Genomic DNA, 24461 nt, shown 5'->3' with positions numbered 1-24461 from the left:
CAGTCAATGCTTTGAAGCCATCAAAGAAACAATCAAAGCAAAACCATAAAGTGTTGTTGATTTCTTTGGGCCAAATCAAAGAAGAGAGATAAGGTTTTCTAATAAAGGAGAAGATGAGATGGTTGTAGAAGGGGAAACCGTCGATGAAAAAGTAGATGGGGTGGTGGGGGTGGCCGGAGAAGAAGTAGACAAAGGAGAAAAGTACCTAAAGCATCTAGGGTTTTATAATTATAACATTACCAATTTACCCTTTATGTTATTTTAGGATATAACATTAATTATTTAAATGATTGGCTCATATTGGTTCTCACARTTAYCACAAACAACTCAGTTCTCATTTGATTAAGCCCCTATATATATGTATATATATATATATATATGTATGTGTGTGTGTGCGCACGCCCTCGTGTGCGTGCATGTGTATAATATCCATTATAAATACTCATGTACGTTCACGATACCCAACGGCTCAACACCATAAACCCATGTCAATATCACCTTCTTCAATACTGTAAGTCTGTAACCCAAATATACTTTCTTCAATGTCATAAGTCTGTAACCTGTCACCATGTTCTTCATCCCCATAACCCAACACCCATCGAGATCAATTGAGCCTAATCAAGAACACGTCTGTTGATTTGGTGTGTGTTTGTATGTGTAAAACCATAACATACCAACTTCAATTTCCATCGAGAACCAATCAACTGATTTATTATGTGTTTGTCTGTGTAAAACTATAAGCTATCACTTTTGACTTTTATCAAAACGGATCGGGAACCCATCGAGACTAATTGAGACTAATCAAAAATTCATCAATTGACTTGGTATGTAGAGTATGTAGGGTTGAAAATGAGATATATTCATGATGAACACTAATATATGCATGATGAATATTATGGTGAAAATTAATATTTTATATTGAATATACGTACTTATATGAAAAAATAGAGAGCGTACACGTGAACATACATAAATATTCATGATGAATATTAATGTGAAAACATGTTTTTTTAAAGTATATATTATTTATATACGGCAAATGCAACAAATAAACTCACACACTCTCCTCACCTATGGTGAGGTTTGAACCCCTGACCTTCTAGAAGGCCAAGGGCTACGATACCGCTAGGCCAAAGGCCCTTTGGTATTATAGTGAAAACATGTTGATGTATGAATACTGGAAATTTATTGTATGCACGTGAAAATATATAAATATTCATAACGAATAGTTGATAACGCCAATTCTAGCGTTACTTTAGCACCACTTTTCGGGATGTATAGCTCGGTTTCCAAGAAAACACTGTTATTTTAACAAATTTTGCCAAGTTTCGTACAAAGATAAGAAAACTGTAATAAATGATTGAATAACATAATTGAGGACGATTTTGAAAAGAGAAATGAAACGGGCATCAAACAACGGTTCATGGGTCGGTTCGAGAGTTAAAAAGGTGATTTCAGAAGTCAAAACAGTGACTCAAGCGAGTTCCCTGGCAGCTTGAAGACCGTGGTGAGTTAGAAAAATATCGAGTGACTTGGTCACACGATTTAAATTACGTGGCAAGTAACTAAAAATATCAAATATGAGATCTGGTCCCAAATACTATCTAAGATATAAATCCGAAAGTAACTAGAATCCGGAACTTTATACTAATAAATCATTTTGTTAACTAGCTTTGGATGTCAGTGCTATGTGTTATATTCGATAAATGTTCTACTTCAGATATTGTAATAACCAAAAAAAAAAATATTGAATATAATATTAATGATAGGAAACCCAATGGTCATGAAACCTATGACCATTAATCTTGGCTTATCGTTTCATATTCCGTGAAACCGCCGATGACTAAATATATATAGGGAGGTCTTCAAGCATAGAGATGAAAAATTCTCGGGGAAGGAAACTCGTATAAGAGAAGTGAAAGATGAAGATGATTTGGTGAAGCGCAACAAGTTTGATGCGTTTTTTTGTTGGGAGAACATGAGGAACTTCGAGGAACAGTTTGGAGTTATGACATGTATGTTGAGTTACACGTGATTTATTTTTAAAATGGTTGCATGCCTTATTATCTAAAAGTTGTTTGAAGTTTCTCGAGATTTTGATATGCTATATATGCGTGAAAAGTTCGATATTTAATAATATGTGTTTTGAGTACTTGTGTGTCAATGGGGATGTACTACGGTATGATTTTGTAAAAACGAGCATGCTTTGTGAGCTTATCTAAGCCGTAAGTGCGGACATGCTGTGTGAGTTCGCCAGGTAATGCTGTGTGAGGTAGACATCTCCCATGACGCTGTTGCTTTGTGATGTAGACACGYACTATAATATAGTTATTTTGTGAAAAATATTATTCTCATCAAGGCATGCTACATTTATGAAGCTTCGTGAAAATTGTTCTTTATAAAAGTTGTTCATGCATGAAAACCGTGGATTCACGGCCTAAGGCTCACCCAAAACTCTTTTAAAACTTTTTAACCAGACGGCTTTTGAGTGGAAATAAACGTGCAATAAAGAGAGATAATGATTAGCTTCAAAGAAGGTTATGTGCAGATCAAAACATTGTTATATAGAGCAAATTTATGCTCCTCAATTTTCTAATTTAGATGGTGATATAATTTGTAAGATTAGATATTTTATATCCGCTGCAATGTAAGTGTTTGATCTTGGGATACCAATTTTGATATATTGAAGTATTTGAAATTTTGGAATGTTACAGATATTATTTGTATTATTATCAAATCCAAGGGTCGAGACCAATAACCTTGACAACTTGTCATCTATAACATCAACAGTTACAAAAGTATAATTTGAGAATTTTTCTTTTATGTCATCAATTATACAAAATAGAAAAAAAAAAATGAACAATTGTTACAGGCAAAAATTTCAATGTTATACTAAATAAAGATAAATCAATAAACTTTTTGAAATCGGAAAATTGCACCAACCTAATTTCTATTTTGAGGAATCAACTTTCAAAATCGTTATTTTGGGGAAYCAACTTGCACCTGATTCTTATTTTGGGGAACCAACTTGCACCTGATTCCTATTTTGGAGAACCAACTTTCAAAATCATCATTTTGGGGAACCAACTTGCACTTGATTCCTATTTTGAGGAACCAACTTGCAAAATAATTATAGAAAAATAACTAAAATTCGTTTTTTTCCAAAAATTAATGCAATAAAATCTATTTTTCATTTCAAATCTCGTTTTTTTTAATTCAGATATCAAATTGAACATTTAAAAAAAAATCCAAATTATCACAACAAAATTTGGTTTTTACTAATGCAAAAAAAATCAATTTAATTGGAAAAAATTAATTGATGCAAAAAAAAAAATATTAAATATCACATTCAAGATTTTTTTATCTAACCAATTGCATCAATTAATTTTTTCTATTAACAAATTAGTATAGAATTATAACATACCAGTAAAAATGAAAAAGAAACCAAATGACCTTTGACTTAGCAGTATCTAAGTCTCTTGCCTCCTAAGAGGTCAAAGGTTCAAATCTCACCAATAGTGGGAAGGGTATGTGAGTTTATTTGTTGCATTTGCTGTATATAAAATATATTATATACTTCAAAATAAAAAATGAAAAAGAACACTATTTTCATTATGTATTATATATATTTTAGATTTAAATGACAATCAAGTGTTTGTTATGATCGTGTGATGAATCTAAAAAATAAATAATCATTAGTTTCTCTTATGATTGTCATTTGAATTTAAAAAAAATAGAAAATAGATAATAAAAATGATTTTTAATCATTTTTATGGTTTGTTGTACTTTGTTACAGATCTATATACATCATGGAGAAAATGATATATTATTTTTGTATTATAAGTGTAGGGACTTCTTCGTTTAAAGTATGAAAGTTCGTTGGATTTTTTTGATTTTAAAAAGTGTAAGGACTTATTTGTTCAAGAATATATTTGTTTGATTTAGAAAGTTTAATGAAAATTTGTTTGAAAAATAGTTCATACCTTCAAATTCTCTAGAATAAAGAAAATAGAACTTTAAGGGATGTTTGAGATTGCTTATAAAAACAACTTATTGACTTATTCCGGTGTGACACCAGTAATAAGTATTTTTGAGTGTTTGGATAAACAACTTATAACGGTGCCAAACCGGTAATAAGGAGTTTTTGAAAAAGTTAAACTCTTCTGACTTATAATAAAGTATCTTGAGATCATAAAATTATAGAATAAATAAATAATATAATTAATGATAAAATTATTAAAATAGAGAATTTGTTGGAGTTATATGTAATTTATTTTAAATTTTTTGACTTTTGATTCTTTATTTTAGAGCAATTATAGAGAATCCGTTGAAAATGTTGATCACTCAAAGTATGATAGTTTGTTGGGTTTATTTGGTTTTAAAAAGTTTAAAGGTTTATTTGATCAATTTCAAAAAAAATTAAGAATCTTTTTGTTTAACAGAAAGTTTAAAACGAACGCTGTATTCTCAAATTTGGGAGAAAAAAGAAAGGAAAAGATATATACTTTTATTTTTGTCTTTGAAAGTGAAGGAAAACGAAAAAGAAAAGAAAGAAAAAAGAATTCATGTTCTCGAACAAGAAATAAATGAATGAAAAATGTCAATTTTATAAATATATCCATTAAAATGAAAAGGTTATAATTATTTTCCTTTCATTTATTTCCTAAAAAAAGTTTTGAGAATACGAGTTCTTTTACTTTCCTCCATTTCATTTTCTTTCCTTCCTAAAAGATGTTTCGAGAAAGTAATCCATTCAAAACGTAATAGTTGTTTGGGTTGGTTTTAGACTTTTTTTCGATTAAATAAGTCGGTAAAACGATAAAACTGATCATAATGAATAAATAAAGTATTTTTTTTGTTTTATTCTGTCCATTGTCGTTGTTATAATACTGTTTTATGTGGTTTTGAGAAAAACGATAATGTTTTTATTTTTGAATAAAATATAAATTTGAAGATATCTTAATTTTTTTTAAATATATCGATATTAATATCAATAATTAGTTAAAATAAAGTTAACCCTAAAATTAAATTAAATTTAGAAATGAAACTATATCAGTAAATTGAATTTAAACTTAGAAAAGTGTTTGTGTCGAATCTGAAAACGAAGTCTGAAGATCTTGAGTTTAGAGTTATTCAAATACCCAATATTTTTGAAAAAGACCCCATGGTAAAGTTTGCATCATACAGAACAAGACTAACCAGAGCTCATCTGGTCCTTAAGGACTAGAGCCCCTGTAGACTCACCAACCAAAAGCAAGGCCAACCAAAGATCCTCTAGTCAACCAGAGCCCCTTTGGTCAACCAGAGCCTCTCGTTTGTCTATCCAAAGCCTCTGGGTCAAAAAAATGTTACATACTTAAAGAATTTGATATCCAATTACAACAGAGACTCTCTGGTTAAACATAAAGATCAAACAGAGCCACTTTGGTTCCTTTATGATGGATTGGAATATCTTTCCAATGTTCAAATAAACAACTAAAAGCAAAGCCATCCAGAAGCCAAACCAACCAAAGGGGCTCTGGCTTACAAGACTAAGTCTAAGTCTTAAAGACTTATCTTCAAAGTCTAGATAAGTTTATTACAAGACTTGTACTCTTGAAATTACTCTAAAGTAAAAAATTTCATACTTCAGATCTCTGTATAGGCAAGCCAGAAGCTCTCTGCATGCACTATGCAGATGCTTTGCATGGTGCTTCGTCTGGAAAAGAAGACTATAGAGTTCGGGTGAGCTAACTCTGAAGAATGACTCTCCAGACTTGTACTCTGGAAATAACTCTGAAATAAAACTCTGAAGAACGACTCTTCAGACTTGTACTCTTAAAATAACTCTAAAGTATAAAATTAATTCCATTAAATCAGAGTTCAGACTTCTAAGTCTGAAAAAAAAAGACTTCAGAGTTCAGACTTCAGAGTTCGGGTGAGTTAGTATGAAAAAGAAGACTTTAGAATTCAGGTGAGCTAATTTTGAAGAATGACTCTTCAGACTTATACTCTTCATAATTGTAGAAAACTTCAGACTTCTAAGTCTGAAAAAGAAGACTTCAGACTTAAACTTCAGACTTCTTTTTCTGACTCCAGAGTTCGGGTGAGCTATGTCTGAAAAAGCAAACTTCAGAGTTTAGGTGAACTAACTCTGAAGAATGACTTCAAACTTGTTCTCTTGAAATAACTCTGAAGTAAAACTTTTCAGTAAATTGAATTTAGAATATAATGAAGTTAACCCTAGAATAAAATTGAATTTAGAAATGAAATATATCAGTAAATTGAATTTAAACTTAGAATTAAACATCATTTTTTTCAGGAACAGTTACCTCACGAATTAATTAACACACGAATAAAATCAATTGCATCTTAAATTAGTGAGATTGATTGAATAAGATGACACATGTCAATCAAATGAGTATAATTGAACTGTTAATGTAAATTGTGTCTAGATACGTTCAAATGAGTCTAATTGAACCACTAATGTAAATTGTGTCTAAGTACGTGTTTAGGCGGGAAAACAAGAAAACCGACTCAACAGAAGATGATACGTGTCACCCAAGTTACTTATTTATTGTAAGTATAGATATAATTATAATGTTTAGCACAATTTTTTTAATCATTTTTATACTTGTTTCTTGTATAACATGTCATACAAATTTGTACTACTTCATATTATTTCATATTGTCGTACTTTTTTTAAAGTACGAGGAAGACGTATACCTTGAAAACAAAACTTATCTGCCAACTTTCAAAGTCACATGTTCATCCTCTTCTTTAGTCTACACCATATTTATTGACAATGTTCCGACACTTACTTTTTAATATACTTTTAAATCATCAATGAATCATATAAATCATCGCATCTTTCAAAATACCCAAATTTTCGTATTTAGATTCTTGATTTGGAACACTTTTACTTGCAAAAAAGGGTGATGATTATGTTTAACAACTATAAGTTAACTTATTTTTTATATTTGAATTAATTGAAAAACCCTCATATAGTCAGTGAGTAGCTTGCTTCTAAACTATATTTCAAAACAATATTTCTAGTAACGTTTCAATATGTTTCAAATATTTTTTTCTACTTTTTCCTCTTACTCTCCTTATACTTTTCAATTAATATACATGCCATATTAGATCATTTTACATTGTTATTTAGATTGACTTATGTTTTTATCATGACTAGTTGTGTAGCCGCGAAATGCGACGGGAGCCGTGAATTTTAACGATTTTGAAGTTCCACTTGTTTTATTAGAGAAGATTTAACAATGATATAAGTTACACTTGGTCTTTGCATATTAATACAATTTGAATAAATAAGATTTATGGTTCCAATTACACTCTATCGATGAAAAAAATTGTATGACAGTTTAAAATCCAATATATTTAAAATCCAACATATTCAAACGACTCCACAAATATGTTCGATTTACACCAAGAGCAAAGAATCAAGAGATCGAGAGCGAGACCGAGAGTTCTAGAGCAATTGAATGGGAGATGAATGAGAGAACTTTTAATAACTCATGGTGAATATCAATTTGAATCGATCACATTGAGAGATGAGGAGAAGACATAGAGGTATGAGAGGGTAAAGATGTCAAAAGTATATTGGGAACATAAAAAGAAAAAGTAATAATGTACATTGGTAACTTGTACTATATATTATTTTAATTGTAGATTAAGAGATTTTAAGATTGAATGCACAAAGTAGTACTATTTAATGCATTATGAGTTGTTTTTAAGATTTTTAAGACTTTGTGCATAAATATATAATACTTTGTATATTAAAAAATGTTTTTAAGGCTTTTAATAAATATGATTTATAAGGTACTGTAGATTGGTTTATCAACTAAATCCATTTTAACAAATATAAACTATCTTATTTTTTAAATTGATCTTTTGATGAACAAAAGTAGCTTGAAGTAGCTTTTCAATACAATGAACTTATTGCCAATTTCTTGCAATTATATTCATGAGTAATATTATTTTTTATTTATTACTATTGGATATTAAATATTAATAAATAATGTTTAATAAATATAAATTATATATCATTAAGTAATATTAGTCACAAATATTTCTTTCACATTATTTTTTAAGAATTTGGAATAATTATTATTCTTATATGTTGTTTTTATATTATTATTACTACATTTTATTTATTATTTAATATATTTAATTGTTAAAGTGTAATATAATAATTTTAAAGATATTTTTATAGATGGCATAAATTAAAGTTACATTTCTTTTATTTTGTAGATAATAAAACTTTAATATTTTAATAAAATAATTTATTATTTTCATATGCTTTGATGTATTTATTATAAATATTATATTTGATTATACAATTCCAGAATTTATAATACTATGTTAAATTGAAATTTTATTAATTAATATATTAAAATATTTATTTTCTTTATCCTCTTGTTTGCAATTAATATATTATATTATTAAAAAATTATTTAAATATATTATAAATATTAAAATTAACTAACTTTGAAAATATCCTTTTTAATAATTTTGTAATTTTCAACTACTTATAAGTTAGTTTTTAATAAATATATTATTATCAACTAACTTATCAATCAACAGTAGTTTATCATATATAAGTTGATTTATTGAATGAAATCTGACTTGTTATCCAATCGGTAGCTTTTAGCCAATAATCAATATGTGTTTTTACAATATTTTGATCGAGTTTTAAAAAAGAAATAAATAAATAGAAAAATAAAAAGGGTAAATCCGATTTATGGGTGGATTGCGTGAATCAAAAGTCCGCATATAACCCAACACACCACACTATCCCCACCCCAAAATAGTGTTGAGAAAGGAGATGGTGACAGAACGGATGAGATAGAGTGACAGTCACAGTTTCCGTCTATATATGTCTACTGTCTCGATGCATATTTAGAGTTAGAGAGAGAGAAACATACATACTGTGTGGGAGATCAACCAAGAGTTTTCTTTTCCCCTTTCACTTTTTCATTTTGTCCGTTTCCTCTGCTCCGGCCGACCAACCACCGGTACAATGTTCGTCATTTCTCTCTCCTCTCCTCTCTCTCTCTCTCTCTCTCCACATATATGTATATATATATATATATATCTTGTATTTGTATGTGGAATGTGTGATTCATGAATGTATCAACTGAATCGCTTGAGATTTTTTTCTGTTTTGTTTTGTTTTGTTTTATGTTGTAATGATCGTTTGATTGTCGACTTTTTTGTGATGTTATCTTCGTCGACTGTGTCAACGGGGAAATGTTGATGTATGAATGAGGCTACGGTGATTGTTTTTGGCGTTCTGCTTGTGAAATTCGGTGATTTTGTTTGATCAAACTGGTACATGCTGTTTGAATTGGTCAATTTCTGTATGAATTTTTATGTTTTATGCTGTAATTTGAAGGAGTCGAGACGAAAAAAAGTAAATGTAACAGTTGTTGAAACTAGACTAACTGTATGTGCTTATTTCTTCGCCCTAGCATGTTGTCGTTTGACTTGAATTCTTTTTATTAATGCGGTTTTGTTTAAATAAATTGGTCTCTTGTGCATGAACGCAGTTTGAATTTTGCAATGTAAGAAGTTTTTTAGGTCTCCTCTTTGATTGAAGGCGAAGAAGATGAAAAATACGCAACTTGTAGTTGTATCAGTTTCTAGTAAATCTAAAATTTGAACTCGATTTGCTTGTGTTAGGTTATAGCATAGTTGAAGCTTTCATTTATCTACTGTTTATTAGTTTCCAAATACGAAATTAATTAAGGTTTAGCCATTTACGTTTCATCTCTAGGATGGAAATTTTTAGGACTGCTGCTTAGTTTGTTTGAACATTTGCCTCCATTACATTATTGGAAGACGTTTCTGTTTTCTATCTAAAGGAGCGGCATAGATAAACCCTGGTTTTCTTTTTCCATCCTTTGGGTGGACCTGACTTGATATGTGGTCTATGTTTGAGAGCTTATTAGGTATTGTATTTTATATCAGGTGGACTTATTCTCATGATGTAGTGAAGGGGTCAGGTGACAAAAAACATAAATTTGGAAGTGTGGTGAAGGGGTCAGATTCTAAAAGGGTGTGTATTAAATTTGCTGCAAATCTGCATCCATTCAATGAGGGATTGTTGGGAGTTGCCGATGTATATGATGTTTAGAGTTATGGCATATTATATATTTAATACTTCTAAGAAGAAGAAAATAAATTACATGGTTATGAATGATACTTGGTTGTAGCTGCGGTTTCATGAAGCAAATTGCGTATTTGCCTTATGGCATTAGCTCTATACTTTGATGGAAACTTACATATTTTGTTGGTTTTTGCCCTTTAACTTTTTTAGCAATCTGGCAATGCTGGAGTTAGGACATCACTGGTGCACACATCTTGATAAGTTGTATTCTGAAAAAGGTTGATTATTGCAATTTTCTTGCAGTTCCATTGTCAAAGCAAATTAAAATTTTAGTCCACAATGGATGGGAATGGGAATCGGCAAATGGAGGTCCATTATGTAAACACAGGATTCCCATACACAGCCGCTGAGAGCTTCATGGACTTCTTTGATGGGATTTCGCATCAACCCACACATTATTCTCATTCTGGTCCAACGCATGATCAGGTATTTTCATAATTACTTCCTTAAGAAACCGACTTCATTACATGACTGACAACTGTCATGGTTATGTGAAGAAGTACATGGAAGGTGTCATACACAGCATACCCCCCCTTTTTTCTAAAATCTTATCTGGACTCGATATATATTATATTATAGTCTTTTAGGGGTATTATGACTTACAAGGATAATCCATATGAAACAGGGGGGTTATTGTGGAAGGAAATGGTAAGAAAAAGAATGTGGATGCATAGTTTATTAAATATCCTTGGCTTTTTGATGTATTAAATAGCAAATTGCTAAAAGAAAACCAACAGGCTTTGGATTAGATTGCACAATTTGCGATCATACTTCCAAAGCAAGCAATCAAACCAATAAACTAGCTTTTCGCTTGCATGTTTTCTGATGCATCCTACATGTCCTTTCCCACAAAAATCTGCCAAGGAATATTGTCAAGCATGCAATAGAAAAATGGGTTGGTTGTTTTGTTTGTTTGCTCTGTAACTCTGTAAGTACAATGGAAAATATGCAACTTGGACCAAGTGTTGTTTTTCCTAGCCATTTTCTCATGTATTAAAGTAACAAAGACTATACTTCATTACCTTAACCTGTGCATACAAATGATGGCAACTATTTAAACATACTATCTTTGGATATCCGGTGTTTTTAACATGAGCTAGACATTCTGTATGTGATACTAATAACATGGTTTCTGCAAGTGTTCTGTATGTGATATTGATATTATGGCGTCCTTTGTGCTCTGTCCAGGAGAATGCATATTGGTCAATGAATATGAGTTCATACAAATATGGATTACCTGCTCATGGAAGTATACCTTATTATGATCCATATGAAGTTCAGAATTATGTACCAAGAATGGATCTGAATCGAAGCGCTTGGGAATATCCTGTAATGATGAATGTGACAGAACCCGCTTCTGCAGATGTGCAGTCTGCTGAGAGTTCAGTTCCGAGCATGCAAGCTATTCCTGAAGAATGTCAGTACCTGTATTTATATTTCCAGCTGCTAAGTTGAGACATGGAAAATATACACCTTAGGGCTCGATGCAATAATTTTGATGTATGGATTATATTATGTTAATTGTAAATTATATTTACAGATCTAGAAGTTTCTGCTCTATAGATTTTCCTTTTCTTCATTTGTTCCTTTGGCATGCACCATAAAGTAGTTACCCTTTAGGTGGCTAAACTAGAGTTTGCCTGTCTCAGTGGATTTCCTTCAGTTGTGATATTCTCAACTGCAGTCAGCCTTTCCTCGTTGCTTATATAATTAATTTAATTCTCCATATCAAGCTTTAGTGAATGATCAGCCATCCTTATGCTATCTTTATCAATGTTGCAGGCAGTCCAAATGATGACAGTGCTTCTAGTTCTCAGGTATTAAGCTGTTTTATTTTTGTTTATGTGCTTTTATGCCTTCTTTTGGCAGAGTCTATGATTGGGATTATTTTCCAGGCTAACCTTTGGTCTTATTAATTGGCAGCCTTCACAGGCTTATCTGTGATACACTGATAGCAACAGAAAGCTAATAAGTGTTCTGTCTTGCAGGTTGTTTGGCAGGATGACATCGATCCAGACAATATGACATATGAGGTTTGCTATTATTGCTCATTGGTTAATGGTTATTTATTCTTAACTAACAGTTCTTTTATGTGGAAGAGTCATCTGAATGTCTGTTTTCCCATGACATATGTAATACTTCATTAAGCCAGGTTCATTCAAATTTTTATACTGTGGCAATTGAAGCCAAAGAAGATTGAACATTGTGAAACTTGTCATGTGTATCATACTGTTGATTAGGATACTAAAACATTCAACCACCTTAAGTAGTGACCACTTATGAGCATACTGGTTTCCTCTTGTGGTTTACTGTACTCTTCATACAGAATTACCTGTGTAGGGTTTAACAAGGGTGGATCATCCATTGGGACCCTCCCCCCCCCCCACCCACCGGACCACTTTACTAGTCAACTAGGGGCTAGCAACTTGTGAAGGCGCACAATTTCACGAGGGATCCGTTGTGAGCATGCAAGCCACTTAGACCCAAGTGACCCCTCCCCACTATGAAAGATGACTTATATTTAAGGGATGCTTGCTGATGACACTGTTCACAAGCGGGATCAATAATCTTTCACTAGTCAAAAGCGCACTGTGGATGCCTTTCATGTGAACACCATCAAGTGGTTTAAATTTGCAGAAAACAGCTGATATTTCATCATAAATGCCGATTTTAGTGCAAGGAACACAGTAGAAGTCACATAGCAACCAATAAATGGCAAAAGAATGAGAAGGAATATAGAATACCCTCTAACTAACTGTGGCAAAATGGGTGTGTGGAGTTGGATTGGATAATGGGCCAAGATGGTTGATGGGTCAGATGGGTTTTTTTGTAATGAGCAAAAAAGGTTGGACTAGGTTGGGTTGAATTGTAGGATGACCTCACCTTTCTCTAATTTTTTTTGGTTTTTGCACAAAAAAAAACGAAGTAGATATGTATGTCTTAAAAGTTAAAACCAATTACAATTGACCAAACAATAATCAGAAATATAACATTTTTTGAGCTAGAAATTTGAACTTTGATGCAAATTGTGAATCTAAAAAATTAATAGACTAGAACTGGGTATAGGAAATTTTCATTATCTGATAAAATTTTACGACTCCAAATTGAAATAATAATGATAACATTGATAAAATAAAGAAGTGATGTAAATATGTTCAAGTTATGAGTCACTTTACTTGTGAGATATAATAATTGTATTACCCATTATTTTACCTATACATTATTAATGTGATGTAATATTAGATGGCGCTTTGACCACAATATTAATCAAACCCATTAAACTACAGCTCATCTTGTTATTAGTGTGGTGTTTTATTTGATGACCCTTTGCTACCTCTGCTTTCAAAGGTGATGTTATATAACCAAAACTTACATTAGAAAAAACTGAATTACCCATTAAAATTAAACCAAACATATTCAGTATATCGGAGGATGCTGGGGGTGTTAGGATGTACAATTGTACACAGACCTTTCCTCTACCAAAAGGGGTAGAGAGATTGTTTGGATTGAGAGATTGTTTCCTTGAAGACACCAGGCTTGTAAAAAGTTGTGGATAGTCATGGGGGAAAAGAAAGTTTGTCTAAACTTTAAAGATTTAAAAAAGAAACGAGAGCATGAGATAGTTGAAAAGAAGTAGCGAAAGAGTGTGCAAAGCGACATCAAAGAACAAACAATAAAGGCAGTAAGGACATATGAGAGGGAATGTGCTAAAACAAACAACACACTAAACTGCTTAAAATGCAATACTGAAAACTACCATGGCAAGACCCCCTAACCATATGAAGGTGTTGCTAGCCTATGTGTTGGCTCTTTGACCCTCCCCACATCTACACTAGCTTGTGCCTGCCAAAATCCTCTACCCTAGTCTCGCGACACCAAAATCAGAGTTCATGTCCTTGGGGAGGTCTAAGGCCGCCATGTCCAGCCTGAGCTGCTTGTCCTATGCTCTTCATCACCCCTCGACTATTATGTTCTCCACCTTCCTTCCTGATATTGGGATCTGTCTCCTCTTAACGTGGTCAGAGCACCTCAATCTTCGTCTATCATTTTGTCTATGATAGGTGCAATTCCTAGCTTTTGCCCTGAAAACGCCTTCGGTATCCAGTCCAACATGACCCGACCACACATCTGTCCCAACATCCTCATTTCTGCGACCTCCAATTTCCCACTTTCTCTCATAAAAAGGATCTTACTCTGGGCCTTTTATTAGTTAGCTCTTCTGGTTTTAATGGAGCCTTCTTGTTTACATAACCGAGTCATGGAGCCTAAATACTTGACACTGCCCTTTTTGTTTACATACCCCTTCCCAATGTTGACTTCTACCCCTTGTCACTATGATGTGCGAACCTTTTGTCTCCGATGTTGCTTTCCGTTGCTCCAACTTAAGGTTCACCTCTCCTGTTTTCTTGGTAAAGTGAAGCTTGAATAACGAACTTCAAATTTGTACGGCTCGGAGAGACATCTTTCATATCTTTCGAGATCCACTCTACAATACCGGGTAAAAAACCTAAAATAATTGGAGGAACCAAATTATGTGTCTTGATAAACGGGCTTATTTTGGCTCACGTTTCGTTCTAGCTTAACTGCATGAACTTCACATACTTAACCATTTCCCATAGCAACATAATTTGTGCAGGTTCTGAGCGAAATCTTTTCAGCATGATTCTCTTGTTCAATTGATTCCAAAATCACGCATATTACCGATTCATTTCATGTATAATAACTTAAATCAAGTCATGGCTTGTAGAACTTGGTAAAAGGTTTTTAAACATGCGGCATATATCTGTGAAAATTTGGAGTGGAATGAGTCCCGTAATCATTGTGCCTCTTAGCATCTCTCAAAGTATTGTGGTATCTGTTAAGAGGTTCACAACAACAAAAATGCATCTTATACCAAATTAGTTGGGATTTGGGTAGGCTAAAAAATAACCCGAAAGAAACTCTAAAAAGGTGAATGCCCATAGAATTCCATGTAAAAATGGTGATTCTGGTGCTAATATGCCTGCCAATGATATGAAATATTATCAAGGAAAATTACTATCTGAAAGAAGTTTCAGCTATGTAGTAACATTCGTTAATGAAGGACAGACAATAGTGCATGGGGACGAAACTCGAAAGGATACAGTTTGTTATGTGGTAACATGTGATCACAAGAGCTTATTGATGTTCTGTATTTTGTGATGCAGGAATTACTTGATTTAGGGGAGGCAATTGGGAGTGAGAGTCGAGGTCTTTCTCAAGAGCTTATTGATTCGCTTCCAACTACAAGATATAAGGCTGGTGGATTCTTCTTGAGAAAAAAATCTGGAGAGAGGTTAGGTTCATTTTTATTTTCAATTGTGTTTGTTTTTTGATGATGGATATGATGATGATGATGGAAAATTAGCAGGTGTGTGATTTGCCAAATGAAATATAAGAGAGGGGAGAAGCAAATGAATTTGCCATGCAAACATGTTTACCATACGGAATGTGGCTCCAAATGGCTGACCATTAACAAGGTACCTAACTACTAATCCTTGATTAATTAATTAATTAATTAATTACTAATCAATGATGTTAATATAATTGTGTGTAACAGACATGTCCAATTTGCAATGTGGAAGTGGTTGGGGAGGAGTAGCTAAGCTAAAGGAGTTGATGTGAGTGTGTGTTAAATTTTCCCATTTTGGATTTCTTTGTTTTAGTTACTCTTTACTTACATAGCAGCAGCCGCAGCAGCAGCCAGGTAGAAGTTTACTATCATCACTACTACATGTTTTATAGCTTTTATTTATATGGAAAAAAAGGTGAATATGAAAAAGACTTGAGTATTTGTTTGTTTAGGTAATTAAGATCTTCATTATTTTCTAAGATCAATGGCATGTAAACAGATTATAAGGTAAAATGCCATTTTCTTTCCTTTTCCTAATCCCACTTTTCCATACTACTTTTCACTCCGTTACATTTGGTAATTGTTTTTGACTCCTTGCCACTTTTAATGCAAATACCAGTAGTCATCTTGTAAATTTGTCTAGGCTTTCTTTATTTTTATTATTTATCAACCAATATAGCTTCTAAATAGTTGGTTGAAGCTATATCTATACTTATAATAAATAACTAATTTGGGTGACACGTGTCATCTTCTGGTGAGTCGGTTTTCTTGTTTTCCTGTTTAAATACGTAATTAGACATAATTTACATTAGTGGTTCAATTAAACTCATTTGAACGTATCTAGACATAATTTACATTAACAGTTCAATTATACTCATTTAATTGACATGTGTCCTCTTATTCAATCAATTCCACTAATTTATGATGCAATTGATTTTATCCTTGGGTTAATTAATTCGTGTGGTAATTGATTCCTGAAAAAAAAAATGGTGTTTACTTCTAACTTTAAATTTAATTTACTGATATAGTTTCATTTCTAAATTCAATTTACTGAAAAGTTTTATTTCAGAGTTATTTCAAGAGTACAAGTCTGAAATCATTTTTCAGAGTTAGCTCATCCGAATTCTGAAGTTCGTTTTTTCAGACATAGCTCACCCGAACTCTGGAGTTTGAACTCTGAAGTCTTCTTTTTCAGATTTAGAAGTCTAAACTCTTAAGTCTTTTTTTTAGACTTAGAAAAAGAAGTCTGAAGTCTCCTTTTTCAGAATTAGAAGTCTGGTCTCGAAAATCTTGTACAATTCTGAAGAGTCATTCTTTAGAGTTGACTCACCTGAATTCTGAAGTCTTCTTTTTCAGACTTAACTTACCCAAACTCTGAAATCTGAACTTTAAAGTTTTTTTTTCCAGACTTAGAAGTCTGAATTATGATTTAATGGGATTGATTTTATACTTCAAGAGTTATTTTAATAGTACAAGTCGGAAGAGTCATTCTTCAAAGTTTTATTTCAAAGTTATTCCAAGAGTACAACTCTGAAGAGTCATTCTTCAGAGGTAGTTTACCCGAACTCTGTAGTCTTCTTTTCCAGACAGAGCACCATGTAGAGCTTCTGGCTTGCCTATACAGAGCTCTGAAGTCTGAAGAGTTTTACTTCAGAGTAATTTCAAGAGTACAAGTCTTGTAATAAACTTATCTAGACTTTGAAGATAAGTCTTTAAGACTTAGACTTAATTTTGTAAGCTAGAGCCCCTCTGATTGGTCTGGCTTCTGGATGACTTTGTTTTTAGTTGTTTATTTGAACCTTGAAAAAATATTTCAATCCATCATAAAGGAACCAGAGGGGCTCTGGTTGATTTCATGTTTAACCGGAAGGTTTCTGGCTGTAATTGGAACTCAAATTCTTTAAGTATTTAACATTTTTTGACCCGAGGGCTCTGGATAGACGAACCAGATGCTCTGGTTGACCAAAGGGCCTTTGGTTGGTCTTGCTCTGTATGATGCAAACTTTATCATGGGGTCTTTTTCAAAGATATTAGGTATTTGAATAACTTTGAACTCAAGGTCTTCAGATTTCGTCTTCAGATTTGACACAAACATTCTTCTAAGTTTAAATTCAATTTACTGATATAGTTTATTTCTAAATTCAATTTTATTGTAGAATTAACTTCATTTTAACTAATTATTGATATAGTTTCATTTTTAAATTCAAGTCTGAAGAGTCAATTTTCAAAGTTATTCTTTAGAGTTATAATTCAAAGTTATTTCAATAGTACAAGTTTGAAGTCATTCTTTAGAGTTATACTTCAGAGTTATTTCAAGAGTACAAGTATGAAGAGTCATTCTAAATGTTAGCTCACCCGAACTCTGGAGTCTGAACTCTGAAGTCTTCTTTTTCAGATTTAGAAGTCTGAACTCTAAAGTATTTTTTTTAGACTTAGAAAAAGAAGTTTGAAGTCTTTTTTTCTAGACTTAGAAGTCTGAACTATTCTATATATAGGGGCAGGTTCAAATGAAAACCATGCAATTCTAAGAAACCGTGTAAACCAAATTCGACCAATAGAAAAATTCCATTTTTTTAATTAAATTTAATCAATAAAGGTATTTTGGTCATTTTCTATATTTTTATGATAAATAAGGTAGTTATTAATAAATATTAAATAAGGAAATTTAATAATGGAAATTTCTTGAATGGTAACATATTAAAAAATTTAATATATTATAATATTAAAACTTGATTTGAATGGGGCATTCATAATGAAACAGTTTCATAATGAAACAGTTTCATAATGAAACTGTTTCATATGAGATGTTCATATGGGGCGAACTTCATTCCTAAAGTTCATGAAACTGTTTTATATGGGGCAAATATCATGAAACTGTTTCATAATGAAAAAGTTCATAATGATGAAGCATGTTCATAATCTAATACTCGAGGCTCCAAATTAATACTCAAGACATATTATCCACTTTAATGAAAAGGTTTCATGAAACTGTTTCATAATGAAAAGGTTCATAATGATGAATCATGTTCATATGAGTGGAATAAAGAAAATGAACTATTGATGCAACGGTTTCATCAAACGTTTCAAAACAGTTGAAAAATCGAAATAATATAATCTCTCTATTTCCTAATGAAAATATTGTAATGAATAGTTTCATAAACAAAGTTCAAAAAACAATGGTCATGAAACTGTTTCAATGTGAAAAGGTTTCATCGTAAAATGGTTTATTTACTCCGTCTATGCATATTATACGTGTTAATGAAATAGGTGCTTTGTGATTGAAGTTACATGGTTATCCTTGTTGCTTTGTGATTGAATGTACATCTAGGTTCATGATGATCCATGTTGCTTTGTGATTGAAGTTAATTTGTTTAGTTGGTAGGATGAAAATGAAACGGGTGCGTAATGTATTGTGTTCTTTTATGAAATATATATATGATGAAACAGGTGCATATTATATTTTGTTCTTTATGGAATTAATGTTAATGTGAAAAAATTTCATTATAAAATGGTTCATTGATGTTATATTAATGTTAACTTTTGTNTTTTGTTTATGGAATTAATGTTATATTGATGTTAACTTTTGTTTATGTAATTAATGTTATATTGATGTTAACTTTTGTTTACCAATTTGCCCTTATCATTGAAATAAAATATTTTTTTAATATTTTTTATTTTTTAATTTCCTAAAATAAAGTAAACTAATTTTAGCCATTGATCAAAAAAATGGACAGATGAGATTGGTTTACACGGTTTACACAAATGGGACAAGTTTTTATTTGAATGCTCCTATATATATATATATATATATATATATATATATAGGGGTTGTTCATCAAACATTACCCGGTAAATGCTTACCTGTAAATTTAACACTATCATTTACTTATGCACCATGACGAGATTCTATGGCGTGAGGTGTGGTGTGGCTGCAAGATCAAATGTCAAAGCCTTATGCACCATGACAAGAACATGGTCTTTGACCCAAGGTGACAATTTTGTATGACACACACACACACACATATCTAAACACCTAATAAATAAGTAACTTGGCTGTCACATGTCGTTTTATTGTGTGACGGTTATAAGGATTTCCCGTCTAAACATGTATGTAGACACAATTTACATTACTGGTTCAAATGGGTCTATTTAATTGACATTTGTCCCTGTAAACATAACTGATTACCGTATGAAAAAGGATTCCTTTTCAAAGACTTAAATAAGCAAAAGTCTGGATTTCCATTCCTCAGACTTATAAGTCTTATATTTACAGACTTTTTCAGACATAAAAGTCTGGGAAATTCAGAGTTGCAAGTCTGAATTTAAATTTAGAGTGTCTTTCAAACTAGTAAGTCTGAATATAGGAATTCAAATGAAGTCTGAACTGTGAAATCTGAACTACATCAGGTTTTGGTTATTTCCTAGACTTGCAAGATAACTCTGAATTGGTGTGGTGTAGAGTTAAAGTTCATAGTTGTTTGCTATGCAACAACAACATGGCAGGTAACTTGACAAAGACCTTTGCATCAAACAGAATGTCTGGATATAGAGAAAGACCTAACGAATGCTATCTATGACAAGAACCATTAGAGACCTGACCTTATCCATCCGAGTTAGACTTCTCTTGGTGATGAACTATCAAGTAGCCGTCTCATCATATTTGGATCCATCAGGCCTTTGCCCACAAGTTGAACAACCAGTGATTGATGAACTGTCATTTTTGCTAGAAAGGCAACAGGTCTTGCAGCATCCTTTAATTCCACATGTTCCAAACATCGAATTATTCGCCCATGAATTCCTACCTGCCAGATGCAAAAACCAACATTTACAAAATTAGTCATAAACATGCACTCCTCAATCGTCTCTGGACTATGAATATTTTTAAAATATGTAAGGGAATATTAACCTCCAGAAGGATTTGAATATACTTTCCCATGCTTGCTTCTATTGCTCTAACCATGACCTTGTCGTCAGCAAAAACCTTACCACCAGGAGACCCCATGTTTGGAAGAAAACCGTTATTCACTAAAGCAACAACAAGAAGTGTAAGTCTGAATCAGAGTTGTAAGTCTGAATTTAACTCTGAAGTGACCTACAGACTTCTAAGTATGAATGTAGGAATTCAAATGAAGTCTGACCTATGAAGTCTGAAAGTCAAGTGTAATTCAGACTTGAAAGTATGAATTTAGGAATTCAAATGAAGTCTGAGCTGTGAAGTGTTGGAATTTCTACTTTTCGATTACTTGGATTCCATTGAAAGTCGTGTATCACTTTCAGATTGAAGTATTTCGATGGTACAATCGAAATTTCAATTGGATAAAATTCAATGGTTTTTCCTGAACAGAGAGTTTTCCTGTGTCATCAAATATGTGTTCCGAAAATCCAATGACCAAATCGTAGTTTTTCCCTCAAACGGTCGAAAACTGCCATACGACAGTTAAAAACCGGTTTTTCAAAACATAGTCAAAACCGGGTTTAAAATTTCAATTTCGGATTTTTGAAGCATTTTTCACAAAACAATATTTTCGACCCCAGCCAGGGGATATGCCCCTTGGACCCCGCCATCGGGGGCGCTGCCCTCGAACCCCCATCGTTTATGGGCTTCGCCTTTAAATCAAAATAAACTCAAACAAGTGTGCACTCCACACCTTCCTTACTTGTTCGATATTTATTATGATTACATTGGTCAATAAATTAATCATATTACACTTAAATGATATTAGTGATACAAATCACCAACATGAAGTCCTCAAATATTGATTATTTCTCAGACTTACAACATAAGGCTAAATTGTTCTGTTCCAGACTTAGTTCCATAGTTTATTCCCAGACTTAAAATACAACTCTGAACTCCTCTTCAGAGTTGAAGTTCAGAGTTACATTTCTGAGTTATAAGAAGTCAGAATTCTTGTGATTAAGACTTATGCTCATAGATACTTTCTAGACTTAGAAGACAACTCTTAATTCTTCTTATTCAGAGTTAAGTACAAAGTTATTTTCCAGCCTAACAATAGAACTTTGAATTCTTGTGTTTCAGAGTTTTCTTTTAGATCTGAGGAAAAGTCTCAACTCATTTTTCTCATTTAAAATATCCCGTGTAATACACGAATTCGAACCTAGTGTGTGTGTGTGTGTATATATATATATATCTATATATATATATATATCTATATATAGATAGATAGATAGATAGAGAGAGGGGAAGATTCAAACGAGAACATTAACTATTTAAGAAAATTAGAAAAATGTTGTTAATATACAAAATCACATGTTGATTTTACATTAAATGGAAGCGGGTGACTTTTGAGGTCACTTAAGTTGCAGGGCAACGTTGTCCGGATCATATATGATTTGTTACGTGAATCATATATGATATTGCACATTAATGATATTTTTTTTTTGTTTTTTTAAATAGTTGGCGTTTTTGTTTGAACCTACCCCTGTATATTGATGGAGGTTCAAATGAAAACACATATGTTTTACGAGAATGAAAGAACATTTGTGGGCCTCCAAAAAATATAACCCGCAATTAAAATTTACAGAAAATAAAGTAATTAATAAATCATGTTATTAATTTCGTATTTATCTGTAATTTTGGTGATATCCTTATCTTTAAAATCACATACAGATTATACGGTAACTAGTATCAGATAATTATTATAGCTAAATCACATAATGAATAGATAGGTCGATTAATATAGATATGATCCTCGTTGGTTCTCAATTATCACATTGCTATCACAACAAAAATCTTATAATTATTAGATGATTATCACATCAAAATCACATTATGAACAATCTTTAATTTATCAAATCATTATTACATTATCATCATGACAAAATCATATTATTATCATTGTATTATTACATCATTATCGACAACGGACACATCGATGTAAGTCTCCGATAATATAACAAAATTTAAGGAATAAAGATAAATCTAGAATAATAGAAAATTATGGATAAATGCTAATTTATTTTCATTTATTATACTTTTTATTATTTGTTAGTTAAATTTTATTTTTATTTATTCTATTTTTTATTATGTGCTAATTAATTTGGAGGCGCAGAAGTGTTCTCACATTTTCATGAAATATGGGTGTTCTTGTTTGAACCCTTCCACACACACACACACACACACACACACATATATATATATATATATGTGTGTGTGTGTGGGGGGGGGGGTTCACGTGGGACCATACTGTTTTCGTGAGACCATTTTTTTACACTTGAAACTTTACAGCAAAACACTGTGAAGATAAAAAAAATCTGAACCTTCACAACAAAAACACTATGAAGGTTATCTTCACAGTGTTTTGCTGTGAAATTTCAAGTGTAGAAAAGTGGTCTCACGTGATCTCAAGTCTCTCTCTCTCTCTCTCTCTCTCTATATATATATATATATGTATATGTATGTATGTATATGTAAGGTTGGGTTCTCGAATGAAAGTTATAGTGAGAAGTGTAAATAGAGATCTCCACATTTGAATCAATCATAATTGAATATCAACAATAATGATGCACATCGAGATGTATCAGATCAATTCTCTTTTAAAACGCAATTTGGGCATGAGATTAACAAGAGTTCAGATCTCTTCTTTCGTCTTTCACATAACTTCATTTCTTAGATGATGCTTAGCCTATATAATTATATATATATATATATATATATATATATATGTGTGTTGTGTGTGTGTGCGTGCTTTTTACAATTATTAAATAGAATAATGATATTGAACTATTTAAATTCATATGAGAAGAATCCATCATACAATTTTCAAATACAATCTAGAAGGGTTTTACAGTTTTGTTTTGATTGTGATTCCATGATGTAAGAGAGTGAATCCATGACCTTGTGGTTGGCTTCGGTGATCAAGTGTTTGCGAGTCATGTTCTGTTTTCTTTACGTTTTTGCGGCTCTTTTTGTTGTCGTTGTCCTTTTCGGGGGTTTTGACTTATTGGTTTCTTTGTGGATCTGTGTCTTGCATTTAATTCATACTCTCTTTTGTTTCTCCTCATTTTCTGTTTAATATGTTTGCTTACCTTTCAAAAAAAGTATAGATCAATTTCATGTTTACATTTTAAAAAAGTCTCGTTGATTATGGCAACTTTGTTTATCTGATTTTCAAATCCTTATTTTTGACCCCTAAAAAATGTTATATTACAACAAATTCTAAACATAATCTAGAAAACAGCTACTACTTATGAAACATAAAACAACATAACTAACTATTAAAAATAACAGAGTTCTTAACAGATTATTTAATCACGTTCAAATTTGCAACCAAACATCTTCTAATTTCCTTTATGACTAGTTAGTTTCAAACTCCCAAGCCTTAAAATTTCCATAATTACAATAACTAAAGTATGATCTTTGCCATAAAAATATGAGAATAAACATTGGATAATTTTCACGTTCTTGGGAATTAAGCTATGTTTGCTAGCAAGTTAATTAGTCTAATGAGACTCACAGCTTATTCGGTTATCTACATATAATAACATGACTATTTGGTAATGGCTTAATGATATATAAAGTGATTTATTCAGTAAACTTTCAGTGTAAACTTTATACAGTGAGTCAAGTTTTTTTTTTCTTCTAAATTTGCACCTTCCAATTAACAAACACGCTCGTTCAATTTATAAAAATTCTCTTCCAAGCAAATTCTTTTTCAATTTATACAAACTTATTTATTTAAACAGACAAATTTATCCATAGAAGAGTTATTGAAAAATTTAAAGGTATGTGATTTATAAAAAGGATGTGAAAATAAACATTAATAAAAAATTAAATTGGGAGAATATACGATGTAACGGTCAGAAAAATAATAATGCAGTAAAGGCCCCACCCCACAAACGTCTCACTTGCCTTCTTCAGCTCACGCCCAAAAAACAAACATTCTCAAAACGTTTCTTCTTCTTCTTCTG

At 31.8% G+C, this 24461-nt stretch overlaps 1 protein-coding gene across 4 annotated transcripts; it reads left to right on the top strand.

Moving 5' to 3' along the window:
* Positions 1–8885: 8885 nt before the first annotated feature.
* On the top strand, positions 8886–16073 carry LOC112519459 (E3 ubiquitin ligase BIG BROTHER). 4 transcript variants are annotated; one of them, XM_025127587.1, is made up of 8 exons: positions 8886–9015; positions 10406–10588; positions 11351–11579; positions 11945–11979; positions 12151–12195; positions 15349–15476; positions 15552–15660; positions 15741–16072. In XM_025127587.1, the coding sequence occupies exons 2-8, from the start codon at positions 10442–10444 to the stop codon at positions 15780–15782; spliced, it is 735 nt and encodes a 244-aa protein (XP_024983355.1). In that variant the 5' UTR covers positions 8886–9015; positions 10406–10441; the 3' UTR covers positions 15783–16072. The 4 variants fall into 4 exon arrangements, with proteins under 4 accessions (XP_024983355.1, XP_024983357.1, XP_024983358.1 ...); XM_025127589.1 differs by having other exon boundaries at positions 8887–9008; XM_025127590.1 differs by lacking the exon at positions 8886–9015 and adding an exon at positions 9183–9324 and having other exon boundaries at positions 15741–16073.
* The last annotated feature ends 8388 nt before the right edge of the window (positions 16074–24461 follow it).

The sequence above is a fragment of the Cynara cardunculus genome (assembly GCF_001531365.2).
Source record: "Cynara cardunculus var. scolymus isolate 2C chromosome LG 10, CcrdV1, whole genome shotgun sequence".
NCBI classification, from domain to species: Eukaryota; Viridiplantae; Streptophyta; class Magnoliopsida; order Asterales; family Asteraceae; genus Cynara; species Cynara cardunculus.
The sequence above is the reverse complement of the archived record's forward strand: the minus strand, read 5'-3'. Positions and strand labels throughout refer to the sequence as shown.